At 49.6% G+C, this 22,270-nt stretch overlaps 1 protein-coding gene across 4 annotated transcripts in view; it reads left to right on the top strand.

Annotated features, from left to right (window-relative positions):
- The window catches only part of epb41l1 (erythrocyte membrane protein band 4.1 like 1), a 152,799-nt gene that overhangs the window by 105,211 nt on the left and 25,318 nt on the right, over positions 1 to 22,270 (top strand). For all 4 annotated transcript variants that reach the window (XM_033041293.1, XM_033041295.1, XM_033041294.1 and 1 more), the window contains exons 8-12: positions 711 to 798; positions 2,625 to 2,777; positions 14,039 to 14,136; positions 19,218 to 19,393; positions 20,712 to 20,896. In XM_033041293.1, the coding sequence (XP_032897184.1) occupies positions 711 to 798; positions 2,625 to 2,777; positions 14,039 to 14,136; positions 19,218 to 19,393; positions 20,712 to 20,896 (700 nt within the window). The remainder of the gene's footprint in view (positions 1 to 710; positions 799 to 2,624; positions 2,778 to 14,038; positions 14,137 to 19,217; positions 19,394 to 20,711; positions 20,897 to 22,270) is intronic.

Below are 22,270 nucleotides of genomic sequence, written 5' to 3'. Positions count from 1 at the left end.
AGATTAGAAACAGGCCCTTCGGCCCACCCAGTCCATGCCGACCACATTAGTTCCATGTTATCCCACTACCGACACAATTAACCTACAAACCCGCATGTCTTTGGCATGTGGGAGGAAACCAGAGCACCAGGAGAAAACCCACGTGGTCACAGGGAGAGCGTGCAAACTCCACGCAGACAGCACCCGAGGCCTGCATCGGGCAGCAGCTCTACCCGCTGCACCACTGTGCCGACTGTCTGGACATCGGGGATCAGTCCCTGCACACCCAGATGTGCGGTGTCCCCGCACAGCTGGAGCAGAGAGGGCAGGTTCTCTCGTACAGATGTGGTGATTTTTAACAGTCGTGGCGAGAGAGGGCAGGAGCATTGAGGAGGAGGATCAGCCCCAGTGGATAGAATGATGGGCCGCACCTGATGGGCTGAATGGCCCACTCCTCTCAATGACACCTGGAAGTTGGGATCCGTTTCAGTGCCTTCAGCCATGGCAACTTTATCCTTGAAACTAAACGGATGAAGTAAATCCTATTATTAGGAGACAGTGAGAATGATTATTCTCGTAACGAGGGACATAATGAGCTCCACACAATGAACGACCTGACAAGGAGGTTATCAGTTGAAGGCTGACAAACTTGTTTCAATGTCGGTGTCTGATTTCTCACTGCTGTTCTCACTGAGACAATAAGTGTCTGTGCATCATGACGTTTACTGCAGGGGGTTAACGCCAGGAGAAGCAGAGATGAACTTTCTGGAAAATGCCAAGAAGCTGTCGATGTACGGAGTGGACTTGCACCATGCCAAGGTAACCAGCATCCTTGTTCCTCTCTACACTGCTGTATACAGCAACGGCTGCCTGCTACTCCTGATGCAGGAGCACAAAGGAATCAAAGATCACCTCTCGTGTACTTACTTCTCAAAAGCTTCTCCATTCTCTGATCCCACAAGACAACTTTTGAAGAAATGTGGATATCTATTTATATCCGATGTCAATGGTCATCCCTCAATGTCCACGTTAGCTCGGCTCCTCCACACTCCTCCTCGTGACACTACCTGTCTTCCCCCCCCCTTTGTCTAATTCCCCTTTCAATAGAGCCAAGAGTGTTTTATTGTCATGTGGCCCGGACATTCTTACTTGCAGCAGCACAACTTTTGAAAATAGACAATAGGTGCAGGAGTAGGCCATTCGGCCCTTCAAGCCAGCACCGCCATTCACTGTGATCATGGCTGATTATCCCCAATCAGTGCCCCGTTCCTGCCTTCTCCCCATATCCCCTGACTCCGCCATCTTTAAGAGCTCTATCTAGTTCTCTCTTGAAAGTATCCAGAGAACTCGCCTCCACCGCCCTCTGAGGCAGAGAATTCCACAGACTCACCACTCTCTGTGAGAAAAAGTGTTTCCTCATCTCCGTTCTAAATGGCTTACTCCTTATTCTTAAACTGTGGCCCCTGGTTCTGGACTCCCCCAACATCGGGAACATGTTTCCTGCCTCTAGCGTGTCCAAACCCTTAATTATCTGTTATGTTTCAATAATTCTATAAATATTTCCCAAAAAATGTACAAAATTACACATTCGTGTGTTCTTATTGTTTCTATTTTATTTTTTAATGAGATTGAGTAAAAGACAGCGATATGTCAGACAGTTGTAGCTGGACAGTCTGCGTGGGTCTCTTGTTCAAGAGTCCAGTTCTACCCGTTACTTTAGTGCAAGGCTGCCACAAGGCTGGAAAGGAAGCAGAGAAGATTTACGAGGATGTTGCCTGGGCTCGAGGGCCTGAGCTACAGCGAGTGTCTGGACAGGCGGGGACTTTATTCCTTCGACAAGTGATGTTCTAGAGGTGTATACCATCAAGGGGAGATATAGATAGGGTGAAAACACTATCTGAAGAAGGGTCTCGACCCGAAACGTCGCCCATTCCTTCTCTCCAGAGATGCTACCTGTCCCGCTGAGTTACCCCAGCACTTTGTGTCTACCTTCGGGTGAAAGCACACAGCCTTTTACCCAGGGCAGGGTGATTAAAGTGTGAGAGGGAAGATTTAATCTGAACCCGAGGGGCAACTTTGTCACTTATATGGAACGAGCTGCCAGAAGAGTTAGTTGATGCAGGAGGGATAACATCATTTAAAACACACCTGGACAAGGGATTTGGATCAAATATGGGCAGATGGGACTAGCTTAGATGGGGCGTCTTGGTCAGCATGGAGCAGTTGGGCCGAAGGGCACGACTGTGACCCACGAGGCAGTGGTTTGATTCAAGCCCAGGGAAAGAAATCCAGATGCTTCACACCAAAGGGTCTGTGGTGTGTAAGGTCACCATTGTGAATGTGTAAGGTCACCATTGTGAGTGTGTAAGGTCACCATTGTGAGCGTGTAAGGTCACCATTGTGAGTGTGTACGGTCACCATTGTGAGTGTGTAAGGCCACCATTGTGAGTGTGTAAGGTCACCATTGAGAGTGTGTAAGGTCACCATTGTGAGTGTGTAAGGTCACCATTGTGTGTAAGGTCACCATTGTGAGTGTGTAAGGTCACCATTGAGAGTGTGTAAGGTCACCATTGTGAGTGTGTAAGATCACCATTGTGAGTGTGTACGGTCACTAACCTGCCTTCTCTGTGTTTGGGTGGTGCCAGGACTCGGAGGGCATTGACATCATGCTTGGCGTTTGTGCGAATGGACTTCTCATCTACCGGGACCGACTCAGAATAAACAGGTTCGCCTGGCCCAAGATCCTCAAGATTTCGTACAAAAGGAGTAACTTCTACATTAAAATCAGACCCGGAGAGGTAAGTGGCTGTTTTCACTGACTCCACGTTATCCACCCTTCCCCCACTCTCATTCATGTTCTGTCGTGGACCATATCTCGATCGTACGCCTTCCACACGTGTAAACCTCCCACTTCCTCAAATACCTTTTACAACAGCAACATCGCAACGACACTGGGACAGGGGACAAGTGCATAGATAGGAAAGGTTGAGAGGGACATGGGCCAAACGTGGGCAGAAGCTTAGATGGGGTATCTTGGTCGGCAGGGACGAGATGGGCCGATCTGTTTCTATGCTGTATGACTATAGATAGCACAGAAACACAGAGTGTTGGAGTAACTCAGCGGGTCAGGCCGCATCTGTGGAGAACATGGATAGGTGACGTTTCACAGAGTGCTGGAGTAACTCAGTGGGTCAGGCAGCATCAGTGGAGAACATGGATAGGTGACGTTTCCCAGAGTGCTGGAGTAACTCAGCGGGTCAGGCAGCATCAGTGGAGAACATGGATAGGTGACGTTTCACAGAGTGCTGGAGTAACTCAGCGGGTCAGGCAGCATCTGTGGAGAACATGGATAGGTGATGGTTTGGGTCGGGACCCATCTTCAGACAGACTCCCGTTCCTTGGAAAACTAGCATCCTTGTTTCTACTCTCTAGCAGCGAGATGTGGGTCCATATCTCACACCTGGAGGAAGGCACATGGACAGGAGGTTTGTGAAGTATGATTGAGGTTTGTGAAGCACTCTGCTGAGGTTGTGATACAGATGGACACTTGGTGCTGACACCAGGATGTCCACGGAGACACAGCCCATTGTAGTGTTGTGCTCCAAGACCAGTATGGATGAAGTCATACGGTGCGGGGAACAGCGTTTGATGTTCATCGTAAATGAATTGTATCTTTGCAAATTACAGTCGTGACAAGGGTGTTGTCATCCAGTGAGATGGTGTCTTTAGCTTGGAAGTGTCATCCAAATAGCAGTGTGGGCAAGTTGGGCCGAAGGGCCTGTTCCCACACTATCACTCCACGAATGTATCCTTCTATGACTCAACCATCAAGAGAAGAAGTATTCCTTCCTTCGCCTGGGGCCACCACAGCAAACTGTTGCAATCTTGTAATCTGAACACGCCCAGGAATTGAATATAGACTGACTGACGAATACCAGAATGACAATCTGTAGTTCAGCTCGTTATTAAATGTACATCCAATAAAGGATATCATTGCATCGTTTCAGAAATTATACTGTGATCTATAGGTTGCAAATCATTACCAGACATCAAGATAATTCATGTTTAAGAAATAATTTTTCCAGAAAGCATTTCAATTCATACAACCAGTCAGTGACATTGGCAGTTTACACAGTTGTAGGCAGATGACAGAACGTAGAACAAACGTGCACGGATATATTACAGTCAACCTGGGCATTTCCCCAGGTGGCCGATTCAGTGGCCTGTACAGGTGGGAGACACCTGCAGTTCCCTCCGACACAGGTGAGCTCCACCTGCAGTTCCCTCCTACACAGGTGAACTCTACCTGCAGTTCCCTCCTACACAGGTGAGCTCTACCTGCAGTTCCCTCCTACACAGGTGAACTCTACCTGCAGTTCCCTCCTACACAGGTGAGCTCTACCTGCAGTTCCCCTCCACACAGGTGAGCTCCACCTGCAGTTCCCTCCTACACAGGTGAGGGACAGTAACTGCAAAGGGTGTATCCATTATTCTCCCCAACATACTTTTCAGTGATTGGTTTGGCAAGGTAGATTTGACAAACCGGTTTGTGGAACTGCATTCTGTGGATTGAAAGATGAGATCAGAGTGCCTGGCAGTTACAAATTGCAGTTGTATAAATCCTCTGATCTTGTTAAAGACTGCGTACCATTCTGGCACTGACAGTGATCCTACTCCACACTCTGTTGATAGATGTCTTGGCTGCAAGAATGTGCCGCTGTTTGGTTTCGGGCTGCTTCCTGGAAAGGTGGCTCTCAATGGGCTTCAGTGGAGGTGTTGGCCTTCAATCACAATGACACCAGTTAGCTTCGCAAAGACTTTGCTGTACAAATAATGGACAAAAGGACGTATAACAATTGGTGAATGAACTGTAAAGGACATGTGTTACAGTTTTATTGACTGGCATCCAAAGGTTTCAGTTACAAACAAGTTCAACAATGGGACCATTGTTGCTGCCCTCAGCAGCGTGAAGCCACCTTGCCCAAACCCTAACCTCGACCCCGACCCCAGGCCCAACCCCAACCCTAACTCCTACCCCAACTCCAGTCCTGCCCTCAGCAGCGTGAAGCCGCCTTGCTCTAACCCTAACCCCGACCCCAACCCTAGCCCTAGCCCCAGGCCCAACCCCAACCCCCAACCCCAACCCCAGCCCCAACCGCAGGCCCAACACCAACCCCAGCCCCAACCCCAGGCCCAACCCCAGCACCAACCCCAGCCCCAGCCCCAGCCCCAAGCCCAACACCAACCCCAGCCCCAGCCCCAACCCCAACCCCAGCCCCAACACCAACCCCAGCCCCAGGCCCAACCCCAGCCCCAACCCCAACCCCAGCCCCAACCCTAACCCCAAGCCCAACACCAACCCCAGCCCCAACCCCAACCCCAGCCCCATCCCCAACCCCAGCCCCAGGCCCAACCCCAGCCCCATCCCCAACCCCAGGCCCAGCCCCAACCCCAACCCCAGCCCCAACCCCAGGCCCAACCCCAACACCAACCCCAGCCCCAACCCCAGGCCCAACACCAACCCTATATGGTGCACCACAGGCAGGTGGGACTGGTGTAGATGGGACATGTTGGTCTGCATGGGCAATTTGGGCCGAAGGGCCTGTTTCCATGCTGTATGACTCTGACTATATGGCAAATATTAAAATTAAAATAGAGGAAGAAAATAACTTTATGGAAGGAAAGCAGCAAGAAAAAAACCCAGTGAGAACGTCTTTTAAATTTTACATTTAAAAAGTGAAAATAAACATGGCAGACGTTTAACGTTGAACCTGTCTTAATTCCAACAACTAAACATATCCCAACAAGAGGCAGAAATCAGCGAGTAAAGGAGAAATTAAAACATCATTGTCATATAGCAGTTAATGTCTGGGCCTGATGCCCATAAGGTCATGTCTTGTGAATAATATACATCTTCTAGATGCGCTGCGACAAATCCTCAGTGATGTGACCTGGGGTCATCGGGTGTTTCGGGTCTCACAGCATCAGACACCCTCGCCCAGGCGACCCAGCCGGGGTTGATCAGGCCCCGACTTGTGTCCCAGCAGCAACTGCCTACGGATCAGCCATCTTAGTAACCACTCTGCACGGGTTGGGAGACTCTAGTGCGTGGAGGGACTTGGCTCCGTGGGGTGAGTCCTGGCCGGGCTCCTCCTGCGTCTCACTCACCAGGTTCAAGGCCTGTGCGCTGCACCTCTTACTCCTTCTCCGAGCATTTCATTCTTGCCTGATGGATTTTTAGGCCACGGTGATTCATTAGGGCCTTTCTGTAGCTTTATTGGGTGACTTTCTCACGAAAGACACAGACTGGGGCTCTAACCCCGCCTGTCCCGGGTGCCTGCTCTCCGTGCCGTCAACTGTCTCTCCAGTAGTCACCAAACTATTCTTGGTTGTCACCCAGTCTATTCCTAGATGCCACTGGCTAAACAAAGTGGGTCAGAGTTAGTGGATAAATTATTGGTAACTGTACAATATTCCCGTCCTGTCCACCCTCATCCCTCCTCCAGCTTTACGTTTCGCTCCTACTTCTCTCCGTATCTGACTCCCTTTTGTCTCCTGTTCACCTCCAGCCTTTGTCACTTACTCCACCCATCTGCCTAGCCCCCTCCCCCCCACCCCCCCCCCCTCATCTATATCCACCTATCACTCTCCAGGCTTTATCCTGCCCCCAACTCTCCTTCCCAGCTTTCTCTCACCACCCCAACAGTCTGAAGAAGGGTCCCGACCCGAAACATCGCCCATGCGTTCTTCCACACATACTGCCTGACCTACAGAGTTCTTCCACACATACTGCCTGACCCATGGAGTTCCTCCACACATACTACCTGACCCATGCGTTCTTCCACACATACTGCCTGACCCATGGAGTTCCTCCACACATACTGCCTGACCTACAGAGTTCTTCCACACATACTGCCTGACCCATGGAGTTTCTCCACACATACTGCCTGACCCATGGAGTTTCTCCACACATACTGCCTGACCCACGGAGTTCCTCCACACATACTGCCTGACCCATGGAGTTCCTCCACACATACTGCCTGACCCACAGAGTTACTCCAGCACTTTGCTTTTTACATGAAATCCCCTCAATTCTGCTAAAGTTGGCAAAGTTCAGATGTAAAGTTCCTGTTCAAGAAGGAAAACCAGGGTTGAGAAAGCCTTGAGGTAAAATGTGAGACTTAATAGAGCAGAAATATTCTCCCGCTGTACTTGATTGGCTTGACATCATTCAGGGGAATGTGTTGTGAAGATGTCGCTGTTGTATAATGCGTTTGAAGACCGAGGATGGATTTTTTTAATGCATTTTCAAAATCCATTACTATTGAAAATCAGTGTTGGTCGCTGACCCCAGCTTGACCCCAGCTTGAGTGGGGAAGATGAGTTGTGCGGTCATTGTATAACATGTCTGAAATCACCCTGGGGCTGGGGCCTATAACGCTCACACTGCTTGTTCACTCATTACTGTGTGTGTGAAACACAATGCAGACACCTCAGCATTGGGCCACTCTACGTGGAAATATCGATCAATGAAGATTGTCTAATGGCACGCTGGGCTGTGATATTATTCACCGCGTCTGGTCTCCCTGTGGTCTCACCTTCTTCACCGCAGAGCTGTTTGTTTTTTTTATTCAATTTTTAAAAATCATCTCCACAAAATAGCTTTTATTTTCTGTCCCTTCTACCTCAGTGTAGATTAAAAGCTAGCGACATACAAGGAACTTGGTCGTTATTTATATTGAAAATATATCCTACTCGGCTGTGCATGTGAATGCTGGGGCAGGAGAAAGATCTAGAATCACACAGAGCTGGAGGACGTCAGCGCGCCAGGCAGGCTCTGGAAAGATGGGCAGCATCCTCTCCAAGATTGCCTGGGATCCAGGGAGAGATAGCTGACCAGAGAGAGAACTGGCTTCATGTTAGGAAGCAGAGGGTGATGCTGGAAGGTTGCTCCTCAGACTGGAGGACTGTGACTAGTGGTGTGCCTCAGGGTTCGGTGCTGGGCCTGTTAGTGTTTGTCATCTATATCAATGGTTTTAATGAAAATAGACAATAGACAATAGGTGCAGGAGTAGACCATTTGACCCTTCGAGCCAGCGCCGCCATTCAATGTGATCATGGCTGATTATCCCCAATCAGTACCCCGTTCCTGCCTTCTCCCCATATCCCCTGACTCCGTTATCTTTAAGAGCCCTGTCTAGCTCTCTCTTGAAAGTATCCAGAGAACCGTCCTCCACCACCCTCTGAGGCAGAGAATTCCACAGACTCACAACTTTCTGTGTGAAAAAGTGTTTCCTCGTCTCCGTTCTAAATAGCTTACTCCTTATTCTTAAACTGTGGCCCCTGGTTCCGGACTCTCCCAACATCGGGAACATGTTTCCTGCCTCTATCATGTCCAAACTCTTAATAATCCTATATGTTTTAATAAGATATCCTCTCATCCTTCCAAACTGCAGAGTGTACAAGCCGAGCTGCTCCATTCTCTCAGCATATGACAGTCCCGCCATCCCGGGAATTAACCTTATAAACCTACGCTGCACTTCCTCAATAGCAAGAATGTCCTTCCACAAATTAGGGGACCAAAACTGCACACATAACTCCAGGTGTCGTCTCATTGGGGCCCTGTACAACTGCAGAAGGACCTGTTTGCTCCTATACTCGACGACTCTTGTTATGAAGGCCAACATGCCATTCGCTTTCTTCACTGCCTGCTGTACCTGCATGCTTGAATGTACAAGGCTTGATTAGCAAGTTGGCAGCTGCTACCAAAGTAGACGGCATTGTAGATAATGAAGGTGGTTGTGAACAATTGCAGCAGGATCTGGATCGATTGGCCAGCTGGGCTGAGGAATGGTTGGTGGAATTTAATACGGAGAAGTGTGAGGTGTTGCAGTTTGGGATGTCTAACATGGGCAGGACCTACACAGTGAATGGTGGGCCTCTGGGGAGTGTTGTAGAGCAGAGGGGTCTAGGAGTACAGGCGCATGGTTCCATGAAAGTGGCATCACAGGTAGACGAGGTGGTCAAAAAGGCTTGGTACTTTCCATCAGAGTACTGGCTACAGAAGGTGAGAGGTCACGTTATACTTATACAAGACACTGGTGAGGAGAGTATTGTGTTCAGTTTTGTTTACTCTGTTATAGGAGAGATGTTGTCAAGATGGGAAGGATGTACAGAAAATGTATGCAGGATATTCCAGGACTTGAGGGCCTGAGCTATAGAGAGAGGTTGAGTGGGCTGGGAGTGCAGGAGGATGTTATAGAGGTGTATAAGATCATGAGAGGAATAGATTGGGTAAATACGTCACCCAAAGTAGGGGAATCAAGAACCAGAGTGAAGGGGTCAAGATTTAACAGGAACCTTTTTTGCTCCAAAGGTGTGAGGTCTATGGAATGAGCAGCCAGAGGAGGTAGTTAAGGCAGGTGGGACTGGTGTAGACGGGGCATGTTGGTCGGTGTGGGCAAGTTGGGCCGAAGGACCTGTTTCCGCGTAGTCTGAATCTATGAGGACATGGATAGGTGACGTTTCTGGTTGGGAACTTGCTTCAGATGGATTCTGTCATATCCTGTGAAGCAACCTTAGATTTGATATCATTTTAACATTTGTCATGTACTGTTAGAGATGGCATCGATATCAGTAACATCACGGCTGTGACTAATATCCTTTGAAAATTACGTAGCTTACTTATTCCATTAATGACACCAGGCAGCAATGAATGAATGAATAAGTTTATTGGCCAAGTATTCACATACAAGGAATTTGCCTTGGTGCTCCGCCCGCAAGTGACCACATGACATACAGTGACAGTTAGGAATGACACATTAAACATTAATAATAAAACATTATCGATTAAATATGTGAATTAAATAAAATACCAGAGCAAATGGAGGCTACAGATGTTTGGTTATTGAGTAGAGCTACTACTCGTGGAAAAAAGCTGTTTTTATGTCTGGCTGTGGCAGCTTTGACAGTCCGGAGTCCCCTTCCAGAGGGAAGTGATTCAGAGAGTTTGTGGCCAGGGTGAGAGGGGTCAGAGATGATCTTGCCCGCTCGCTTTCCTGGCCCTTGCAGTTTGTCAATGGAGGGAAGGTTAGGGTTAGGGTTAGCTGCATCAGACTGGGCTGTGAATGTAGTAACCCTCTCGGCTGGAACAGCAGACTCTAAACTCTCTACAGGCTGCCACCTGCTGATCATATTTATTAATGCAAATTAGTCGTCATAGTCATAGAGTGTTACAGCACGGAAACAGGCCCTTCAGCCCATCTTGCCCACACCGACCAACATGTCCCAGCTACACTAGTCATAGAGTGATACAGCACGGAAACAGGCCCTTCAGCCCAACTTGCCCACACCGGCCAACAGGTCCCAGCTACACTAGTCCCACCTGCATGCATTTAGTCCATATCCATCCCAACTTGGCCCATCCATGTGGCTATCTGAATGTTTCTTAAACGTTGCGATAGTCTCTGCCTCAACGACCTCCTCTGGCAGCTCGGTCGATACATCATGGCATCAGACGCAACGTGTGTCTTCTTCACTTCTCCTCCTCTTATACATTCTCCTTTTGCATCTGCCCTCTCTCTCCCCATTGGTGCTTCATCTCCAGACTGTCCTTCCCTGCCACCATCCACAACACATCAGCTTACCTGTGCCTCTAATCCCTGCGTCACCTCTCCCTCCACTGGCTGCCTTGCCCAGTATCCAGTACCCTCTGCTTCCTGCCACAGCCTCCACTGGCTGCCTTGCCCAGTATCCAGTACCATCTGCTTCCTGCCACAGCCTCCTCTGGCTGCCTTGCCCAGTATCCAGTACCCTCTGCTTCCTGCCACAGCCTCCACTGGCTGCCTTGCCCAGTATCCAGTGTAATGGAGGTTCATACATTCGGGCACTGCCTTCCCACCAACAATATCCAGCCGGCAATGGTGTCGGTGAGAGGGGAAAGAGTTAATAGGAATCTCTGGTTCACACAGAGGATGGAACATGTTGCCAGAGGAGGTAGTTGATGCAGCCACGTATAACAATAGTTAAAGGACATTTGGACAGGAACATGGATAGGAACGGTTTGGAGTGAAGATTAACACAAATTGCTGGAGCAACTCAGTGGGTCAGGCAGCATCTCTGGAGAAAAGGGACCAGTGACATTTCGGGTCAAAACCCTTCTTCTGAAATGTGTCCTGTTCTTTCTCTCCAGAGATGCTGCCTGACCCACTAAGTTGCTCCAGCACTTGTGTCTGTCTTTGATGTAACCCAGCATCTGCAGTTCCTTTCTACGCGAGGTTTGGACCAAGTGTAGATGGGGCATCTGGGTTGGCATGGGCGAGTTGGGCCGAAGGGCCTGTTTCCGTGCTGTACGACACACGATGGTGACATTCTCCACGCTGTGTCTCCTCATTGCCCTTCAAGGACCAATCTCCAACAGTTGCTGAAGTTCTGAGATCATTTACCAGCCACTTTGACTGGTGTTTGCAGAACTTTACAATATAACCAGGAGCTGCTGACACATGCTGAGATGTGTCTACGCAGTTTAATAGATTCTTATAACTTTAAATGTGGAAGATAATTCCACGTAGGATTTAGTTTATATTATGGACTGACAGGAACTTGGGCAATGAAAATAGAAATTGTCAAAGCACCACGCATTGAAGTGTGTGGCCTCCAGCCCCGTGATGTTGCCGTGTGTGATCCTGAGCACACACGCGTGTTCTCTTGGTCAATGCTCCCCCTCCTCCCACGCCCATCTCATGACCTTCCTCCACTCATTTTGTAACCCCCTCCCCTCCTCAACCTATCCAACAGCATCTCAGTCTCCAGTTGTCAATGTGCTTCTAGAACCTTCCGTAGTCTCACACCAAACTTCTTCTAACCCACCTGGGAGCTGGGACCCTCTCAACCTGCCCTGTTTTACCTCGGACATCCTGAGCCCCATCCCTGGACCTCACTCCATCACTACTTTAGTCATCAGTTTCAGTGTAGTTTATTGTCACGTGTAGCAAGGTACAGTGAAAAGCTTTTGTTGCGCGCTAACCAGTCAGCGGAAAGACAATACATGATTACAGTCGAGCCATCCACAGTGTACAGATACATGATAAGCCTGATCAAAGATAGTCTGATAGTAATTTACATATACAGCATGTAAACAGGCCCTTCAGCCCATCGTGCCCGCACCTCGCCCGATCCCCACACAATAACACTATCCCACACACTAGAGACAATTTTTACATTTATACCAAGTCGATTAATCTCTAAACGTATACATCTTTGGGAGGAAACCGGAACACCCGGAGAAAACCCACGTAGGTCAGGGGGCGAACGTGCGGACTCCATACAGACAGCACCCGTAGTCAGGATCTATCCCGGGCCTCTGGCGCTGTGATTCGGCAACTCTACCGCTGCGCCACCATGTACTAGTTCAGCACGGCTCTCTGGTTGTGGTAGGATGATTCAGTTGCTTAATAACAGCTGGGAAGAAACTGTCCCTGAATCTGGAGGTGTGCGTTTTCACACTTCTGTACCTCTTGCCCGATGGGAGAGGGGAGAAGAGGGAGTGGCCAGGGTGCGACACGTCCTTGGTTCTGTCGCAATGTTTAGTAAGCTACACGAGCCAGCCGGACATACTTGCTGTGTGTTGGGGCCAGTTTTGTGTGTGAGATACTTTGGGTCACTTTCAAGCTGCTGAGCTGCCAAGTGAAGGACGTTGCTGCTACTTGTTTACTTCAGGGAGGACTATCTCATTTCAACAGCTGGCCTCACGCCAGATGTTACTGAAACGAGCTCATTTGAATGTGTGAAGACAAAAACCAAAGTATAAAATGTCCCGCGATATTGGTGGTTTTAGTGGCACCTGTCACACCAATGTCCTCTCTTGTTGGAACTCTCTGCTCCACTTGATATTGGGAATAACAATATCATAGTCATGTTGCTGCCCAATCACCTGGCTCCTCATGTAGGCCGATCCTTCTGTTCATGGGTGGGATCTTCCAGAATGGAGAACTAGGCTAATGTTCACTATCTTTATGAACAGATTGGTGAGGATTACAGCAGAGGTACTGGTTGGTTTGCAGTGTCTCGTTGCATTGTGTGAGGGGTCAGGTGAGTAATTGACCACCTGTGCCCAGGTAGAGCAGGGTAGGGGCCCTTTAAGGCTGGGTACTGTGCCACGCCACGCCATGCCCCAACTGTTACCAAGCAACTGAACCATCCCACCACAACCAGAGAGCGGCCCTGAATTACTATCTACCTCGCTGGTGACCCTCGGACAATCTTTGATCGGACTTTACTGCCTTTACCTTGCACTAAACGTTATTCCCTTTATCCTGTACCTGTACAATGGGGACAGCTCGATTGTAATCATGTATTGTCTTTCCGCTGACTGGTTAGCACGCAACAAAAGCTTTTCACTGTACCTCGTTACACGTGACAATAAACTAAACTGAACTGAGTTACTCCTTACCTTCTCCCTCCTTCTCCTCCCCTTCCCAGCTCTCCCACAGCCCACTGTCTCCGCCTCTTCCTTTCTTTTTCCCGCCCCACCCCCCTCCCCGCCCCACCCCCAGCAGACATCAGTCTGAAGAAGGGTCTCGACCCGAAACGTCGCCTATTTCCTTCGCTCCATAGATGTTGCCTCACCCGCTGAGTTTCTCCCGGCATTTTTGTCTATCTTTGATTTTTCCAGCATCTGCAGTTCCTTCTTAAACACTGAGTTACAGGTGATCACAGGATGTCACAGCAGCAAGTCTGAGAAGCTGTGGTCATTAGATAAACTGGACAGGTGCGTTGCCGATCCATAAACTCCCCGTGCTTCTCACCCCCTGACGTCAATCCTCAGCAACAAGTGGTGGTGGAGGGTGAAGCAGGTGACATGTTGCATGAAACTGTCCTGCCCACCATCTCCGTCCCCACTCCTGCCTCAGCCCCTTAACCAGTCCATACGGTTTCTCACTGAAATGTTACATCAGGTTGATTTCAAGTACAGGTATTTACCGTTGTCTTGCTGGTGTGGGGAGCTGGAATCGCAGGAGGATTCTGCTTTAACTGTTTGCTGTTTTGCTCCAATTTCCAGTACGAACAGTTTGAAAGTACCATTGGCTTCAAGCTCCCGAATCACCGCGCTGCCAAACGACTGTGGAAAGTGTGCATCGAGCACCACACCTTCTTCAGGTAAACACCACACCTTCAGGTAAACACCACACCTTCAGGTAAACACCACACCTTCAGGTAAACACCACACCTTCAGGTAAATGCCAAACCTTCTTCAGGTAAACACCACACCTTCTTCAGGTAAACACCACACCTTCAGGTAAACACCACACCTTCAGGTAAACACCACACCTTCAGGTAAATGCCAAACCTTCTTCAGGTAAACACCACACCTTCAGGTAAACACCACACCTTCAGGTAAACACCACACCTTCTACAGGTAAACACCACACCTTCAGGTAAACACCACACCTTCTTCAGGTAAACACTAGCCCAGGGCCACCTGTTGGTTCTGCCTGCAGGGGAGAGTTAGATGTGGTGAACGTGGCTTCCTGAGAGCGTCTGCACATCCTGTCAGTACTCTAGAGATTGCTCACAACTCTGGCCTTGGGTCCCAAGTAGAAAAACATCACCAGGCAAATGCTGCAGAAAATATAGTTCTCTGTGTTTCTGTCCATAGGGAAGCAATAACATTGCAGAACACTCTGTCAATTCCATGAAACTGGGTTCAGTTTAGAATCCACTCAGCATGTATTGCCCATGGAAATAGCAATGCGCAACTGCAATACTTCAATCAGTCTGAAGAAGGGTCCCAAACTGAAACGTCACCTATCCATGTTCTCCACAGATGCTGCCTGACCCGCTGTGTTACTCCAGCACTCTGTGAAACGTCACCTATCCATGTTCTCCACAGATGCTGCCTGTCCCGCTGAGTTACTCCAGCACTCTGTGAAACGTCACCTATCCATGTTCTCCACAGATGCTGCCTGACCCACTGAGTTTCTCTATGTTTTTGTAAACAGGACAACTTCACACACAGCGATCTCTGTACATCCATGTGATCCAGGTGCCCAGCACTTGTCTTTTATAGAAACATAGAAAAACAGGTGCAGGAGGAGGCCATTCGGCCGTTCGAGCCAGCACCGCCACTCAATGTGATCATAGCTGATCAACCAGAATCAGTACCCCGTTCCTGCTTTTTCCCCATATCCCTTGATTCCGTTAACCCTAAGAGCTAAATCTAACTCTCTGTTGAAAACATCCAGTGAATTGGCCTCCACTGCCTTCTGTGGCAGAGAATTCCACAGATTCACAACTCTCTGGGTGAAATGTTCCCGGCGTGTACGAACACATTTGCGGCGACAGTAAGAACCCTGGCACACTCTGCCCCACATTAAACCAGCGGGTTATTTTACAGGAAAGGGAAACGTGAGATATAGACGGTGATATCGGACAAATGAATGAACGATACTCAAAAAAGTATCAATGATAAAGGGAACATTCTGGAAGTGACGGTGCTGCCAAGCAGCTGCGGCTCGCCTGCAGTCTGTCTGTCTTTCCTTTTATTGCTTTCTTTTGTCTTGTTAGGTATGTTTTAGTCTATTTTTAGTTGTGTACTAGACCAAGTGCAGACCCGTTGGGTCTGTTCCCCCAACGTGTGGTTGTGGGGGGGGGGAGGCGGTACGCAGTGTCACACACACTAACTATCTCTCCCCCCCCCTCCCCCCGCACTCACGCTAATTACCCCCTTGATATTATATTAATATTATTAATTTGCCCCTTTTACCCCATAACCACCCTATCTACTGACGCATAGCCCCCAACTTGCAGTCACATCTAGAGAGGGGGGGGGGGGCGGGGGTAGAGAGTGAGGGCAGAGAGAGAAGGGGCAGAGGCAGAGAGAGAGACAGAGACACAGAGAGAGGGGCAAGAGGGAGAGGGGGTGGAGAGGAGGATAAGAGGGAGGGTGGGTGAGGGGGGAAAGGTGGGGGAGGAGGGGAGGAGAGAGAGAGGGTGAGAGTGAGGGGGAGAGAGGAGGTGCTGAGAGGGGGGTGAGGTGGGGAGCAAGGAGGGGGAGGGGGGTGGAGGGAAGAGGGTAGGGGTGTGGAGGGGAGGGGGTTTAGGGGAGGAATGGTGGGGGAGGGGAGGGGGGGAGAAAAAGAGGGGAGAGAGGGGGAGAAAGGAGAGGGGGGGGAGGGGGGGAGAGGAGAGGGGGGGAGGAGAGGGGGAGGGGAGAGGAGGGGAGGAGAGAGGAGGGGAGAGGAGGGGAGGGGAGAGGAGGGGAGAGGAGAGGGGGGGGAGAGGAGAGGGGGGGGAGAGGAGAGGGGGGGAGGAAAGGGGGGGAGAACCTAAAAAACAAAAAGACACATTCTGGAAGCATTGTAGAACCAAAAGAGACACTTTTTGCAAACATTTTAGAACCAATAGACACATTCTGCAAGCGTTTTAGAACCACTAAGGACACTTCCATTTGAGTAGACATGTGTTCAGTGTTATTCACAGCTCAGAGAAACGTGACCCTCTGCCTTCCTCCAGCTTGCAGACACTGATTGAGGCACACCACTTCCTGGTTTTATAGTCCCTCCCCCCTGCCGCCAGCAGGGGCAGCAGAGAGAATGGGGAATTTTGTAAAATCATTAATATCTCTGTCATTTTTCATCGACGGGAAAAATCCTCGGCACACATACGGCGGAGGGGGGCTCTGAGCAAGGTGGCCAAAAATGACGGCCGTAGGTGGCGGCGTTCTCTCGGAAATCGCAGCACAGATGGCCAAAACTGGTCAAGAACAGACTTTTAGTAATATAGATAGATATATGGGGGAAACTTTTTAAAATCTCGTCCTTCAACGGGGATGCGACGTTTTCCTTGTCGTATCTCCATCTCCGTCTGCGCTGAAGCGTAATATCGTGGAGCTGGCGGCCTCCAACTGGAATCCCCATCGCGGAGCAGGCTGACCGGGAGCTCGCAGGTCACTGGTTGGTGACCGATTTTCATGAGCTCCCATAACGGCAGCTTCGTCCGCCCCGAGTCACGGAGTTTGAATCGGCCCCTTCGCGGGGCTTAATATCAGCCGCGGGATTTACCATCACCCGGTGGGGGCTTCAACATCGAGAGCCTCGATCGCCTCGACGCAGCGGGAGAACAAGCAAGGGAGAGATAAGACGTTTTGCCTTCCATCACAGTGAGGAGGTGCCTGGAGATTCACTGTGATGGATGTTTGTGTTAAACTGTGTTCATTGTGTGTTCTGTTGCTTTTCTATGTCATGACTGCAAAGTTCGCAATTTCATTCAAACTTAATGATTGAATGACAATAAAGGAAATTTAATTCCACAGGCCCTTTATCATTGTTAACAATGGCCTGTTCCCTTTATCAACGTTACTTTTTTGCATATCATTCATTCTTTGTTCTATATCTCTCCACATCACCGTCTATATCTCTCGTTTACCTTCCGGCTGACTCTCAGTCTGAAGAAGGGTCTCGACCCGAAACGTCACCCATTCCATTTCTCCAGAGATGCTGCCTGACCCACTGAGTTACTCCAGCATTTTGTGTCTATCTGTGGTTTAAACCAGCACCTGCAGTTCCTTCCTATAGTCTGTGCATGTTTGTAGTTCTATATTTGGTTTGGTCTTTGGGTGACCCTGCTCCCCTCCCCCTGCTGTGACCCTCAACGTTAGTGTGATAGCGGTGCTGGCTCGATGGGCCGAATGGCGTACTCCTGCACCTATTGCCTATTGTGATGAAGGCAGGGCTTTCACTTTCCAGCAAGCAGGAGACCATTTAGTTCACAAATGATGAGATTCTGACTCTCTGGAATGGGTTTGGCCTGGAATGTTTGCCAGATGTTTGAGCGGCAATGTTGTAAAGGTTGCAAGCCTGCATTCCAGCTGTGGATTAACGATACATAGTCAAAATAGTGACAAATATTCAGAGTAGAAACATCTGTTCATTAAGCGATTGTGTGCCCCAATGTATGCCTGAAGTCACAGGGGAGCTAGTCGTGAGGAGACGTCTGGAGATCTCTCACCTGCTAGCATAACGAGGAACTGCAGACGCTGCTTTACACCAAAGATAGGCACAGAGTGCTGGAGTAACTCAGCGGGTCAGGCAGCATCTGTGGAGAACATGGATAGGTGACGTTTCACAGAGTGCTGGAGTAACTCAGTGGGTCAGGCAGCATCTGTGGAGAACATGGATAGGTGACGTTTCACAGAGTGCTGGAGTAACTCAGTGCGTCAGGCAGCAGCTCTGGAGAAAAGGAACGGGTGACGTTTCGGGTTGGGACCCTTCTTCAGACTGATTGTAAGGGGCAGAAAAGAGGAGATTCAGGGCGGAGCATGGGCGGTTACTGGTGAACACAGGCAAAGTGGGGGTTGGGGTCGGCAGATGAGTTTAATTTAGTTTAGAGATACAGCACAGAAACAGGCCCTTCGGCCCACTGAGTCTGCACTGACCAGTGATCCCTGTACACTAGCACTATCCTACACACACTAGGGGCAATATACAATGCAACTGAAGCTAATTAACCTACAAACCTGTACGTCTTTGTCGTGTGGGAGGAAACCAGGGCACCCATAGAAAACCCACACAGGCCACTGGGGAGAATGTACAAACTCCGTACGGGCGGCACCCATAGTCGGGATCGAGGCCGGGTCTCTGGCGCTGTGAGGCAGCAACTCTACCGCTGCGCCACAGTGCCGCCATGTGGTTGAACAAAGGCCAGAGGTGAAGAGTCGGGTGTCAGTCCGAGAAAGGATGAAGTGGCGCTCACGGATTGTTACGCTCGCAGTAGAACAGTTGTGAATAGAGTAGCGTGGGGGAGGAGAGGGGGAGGAGAGGGTCAGCCAGGGTCACGGGGAGAACCACCCATGGCCTTTGACTAACCTGCCCTTGACCCCTCCAGCCTTTGACCCCCTCTAGCCTTTGACCCCTGGCCTCTGACCAACCTGCCCTTGACCCCCTCTAGCCTTTGACCTCTGACCAACCTGCCCTTGACCCCCTCTAGGCTTTGACCCCTGGCCTTTGACCAACCTGCCCTTGACCCCCTCTAGTCTTTGACCCCTGACATTTGACCATATACCATCATCCCCAAGATCCAGGAGGTTAACAAGATGGACTTACTGTGAAGAAATGTTTGCTCTGCGTGTTAAAGGTGCTTTGTGTTGCTGTTGTAATGTGTTTACCAGTTAGTTTGTTGCCTGACCTCCTTTGTCTCTGACGTTTCTACAGAGTAACTGTGATCAGTAACTTGCTTTCCAGACTTGTGTCTCCAGAGCCTCCACCAAAGGGCTTCCTGGTGATGGGCTCCAAGTTTCGCTACAGTGGTCGCACGCAGGCACAAACGCGGCAGGCCAGTTCCTTGATCGACCGCCCCGCGCCCTACTTTGACCGGTCTTCCAGCAAACGATACACAATGTCACGGAGTCTGGATGGAGGTATGGTTTGTGTCAAATAAACAGCTGAGTAGTGGGGTCTGGTGGTATTTTGGAGCGCAGGAGGATGAGGGGTGATCTTATAGAGGTGTATAAAATCATGAGAGGAATCGATCGGGTAGACTCTTGCCCAGAGTAGGTGAATCGTGGACCAGAGGACATAGGTTCAAGGTGAAGGGGAAAAGATTTGAGGTGTAACTTTTCCACACAGAGGGTGGTGGGTGTATGGAACGAGCTGTCAGAGGAGATAGTTGAGGCTGGGACGTTATCCCAACGTTTAAGAAACAATTAGACAGGTACATGGATAGGACAGGTTTGGAGGGATATGGACCAAACAATGGCAGGTGGGACTAGTGTCTGTGGAGAACATGGAAAGGTGACGTTTCACAAAGTGCTGGAGTAACTCAGCGGGTCAGGCATCATCTGTGGAGAACATGGATAGGTGACGTTTCAGGTCACGTTTCTTCAGACTGAATGCGGTGGGTGTCGACATCCATGAGGGAATGTGCAGTGGTCGGTCGGGCAGCTCAGGGAGAGAGGAGAGGGGGGGAAGCAGATTGTTCACCTGGGAAGGTGCAGGCCTGACACGATGGCGGCATTTTTAAGATGCCAACACTTTGAGGTTGAAGGCAGCAGAAACCAACATTGCTGTGAATCTGGGACAAAAGTACAAAAACCACCAACCTATGTCGTTTAGCTCCGACTCCAGTGATGGCACATCCGGCAAACATAAACCCAGTCAATGTTGCAGGAAGAGCAGCCAGTGGGGCATTGGGTGTGAGTTGGGCAGGTGTGCAAGGTTAGGGTGTGAGTTGGGCAGGTGTGCAAGGTTGGGACATTGGGTGTGAGTTGGGCAGGTGTGCAAGGTTAGGGTGTGAGTTGGGCAGGTGTGCAAGGTTGGGACATTGGGTGTGAGTTGGGCAGGTGTGCAAGGTTGGGACATTGGGTGTGAGTTGGGCAGGTGTGCAAGGTTAGGGTGTGAGTTGGACAGGTGTGCAAGGTTAGGGTGTGAGTTGGACAGGTGTGCAAGGTTAGGGTGTTGGGTGTGAGTTGAACAGGTGTTCAAGGTTAGGGTGTGAGTTGGACAGGTGTGCAAGGTTGGGGCAGGTGTGTTGAACACTTGGATCTTTGAGGCTCCCAGCGGCAGACGTGTCCCCTCTAGATGTGCTTCCTGCTGATGAGCCATGTGTGTTGGTGATGCTGTGACCTCTGTGCCAGGTGTATGGGGCTACTGTGACCTCTGTGCCAGGTGTATGGGGCTACTGTGACCTATGTGCCAGGTGTATGGAGCAGGTTTTACTTCAGGTGTTCTGACTTGCAGAGTTTTTCCGCCCAGCTTCAGTCGGGGAGAACCATGAGGGCCTCCTGAAGGAATTGATCAACAACACCAGTGAAACGTCGAGGACAGAAACTCCCGACACCATACAGTCGGACAGCAAGAAATCCTCGCAGAAATCCGAGAAAGCCGACGAAGTCACAACGCCGACCAAAATAAAAGAAATGAAGGTACAACATGTTGTGGTTTCAGACATTTGATTCAGATTTGTCCTTTGCCAATTTGATTGTCATACGGAATAGGAATAGAATTAGGCCATTCGGCCCATCATGTCTACTCCACAATTCAATCATGGATGATCTATCTCTCCCTCCTAAGCCCATTCTTCTGCCTTCTCCCCATAACCTCTGACACCCGTACTAATCAAGAAATTGTCTGCCCAAAATGTTGCCTATTTCCTTCGCTCCATAGATGCTGCCTCACCCGCTGAGTTTCTCCAGCATTTTTGTCTACCCAAGAAATAGTCAACACTGTGTCCACAAACTGGAGCTGCTGTTGCCATTCTTTGGCTGAAGGTTAAGGAAAGAGAAGCTAATTCCACAGAGCCTGGCATTTTTTGATGGGTTAAGTTGAGGGTTAAGGTGAGGATTAGGGTTGGGGTTGGGGCACCAGTGATTTGGAACTTAAATTATCCAGGTGTTCATTGGACGAACAACTATCTATTTTCACACTCGTGAAGCCAAGTCTAGAATCTTCCATCTTTGGATTGCAGACAACATCTGGCCAACCCAGAGGCGAGTCTACTCAACATCAACGTAGAAACAAGGAACTGCAGATGCTAGTTTACATAAAAGGACACAAAGTGCTGGAGTAACTCATCAGGTCAGGCAACATGTCTGTAGAAGAATTGTAAGAAGGGTCCTGACCTGAAATGTCACGTATCCATGTTCTCCACAGATGTTGCCTGACCCGCTGAGTTACTCCAGCACTCTGTGAAACGTCACCTATCCATGTTCTCCACAGATGCTGCCTGATCCGCTGAGTTACTCCAGCACTCTGTGAAACGTCACCTATCCATGTTCTCCACAGATGCTGCCTGACCCGCTGAGTTACTCCAGCACTCTGTGAAACGCCACCTATCCATGTTCTCCACAGATGCTGCCTGACCCGCTGAGTTACTCCAGCACTCTGTGTCCTGATGCCAATGGTCCTTGTCTGAGCATCTTTTCCAGTTAATACTTTTATAACGTTTCAGAGAACACCATCTGCTTCCTTGACAGTTTATGTGAAGCCACGAGTCTTTGCACAATACCAACAACTGTTGTCTTTGCATCAGCCTGTGTCCAGTGGCCACATGTTCTACTCACCCACGACATAGTTGTTGAGAGTAAATGTGCTACAAATGACATTACTAGAGGTCATTGAAAGAACAAGGAGTGAGCAGACTGGGATTTAATGAACAAATTGGCCTTGTGTTGAGTGCGTTGGCATGGAAGCCATTTCCACAATATTGTGACCAAACACAACCACTTTAGCTGTGGTTTTACTGAGGCTTAAATTCAAGGCCAGTCCCTTTCCCTTGAGGTAAAACTACACAGGAAATG

The sequence above is a fragment of the Amblyraja radiata genome, chromosome 23, assembly GCF_010909765.2.
Source record: "Amblyraja radiata isolate CabotCenter1 chromosome 23, sAmbRad1.1.pri, whole genome shotgun sequence".
In the NCBI taxonomy this organism is placed as follows: domain Eukaryota; kingdom Metazoa; phylum Chordata; class Chondrichthyes; order Rajiformes; family Rajidae; genus Amblyraja; species Amblyraja radiata.
The sequence above is the reverse complement of the archived record's forward strand: the minus strand, read 5'-3'. Positions and strand labels throughout refer to the sequence as shown.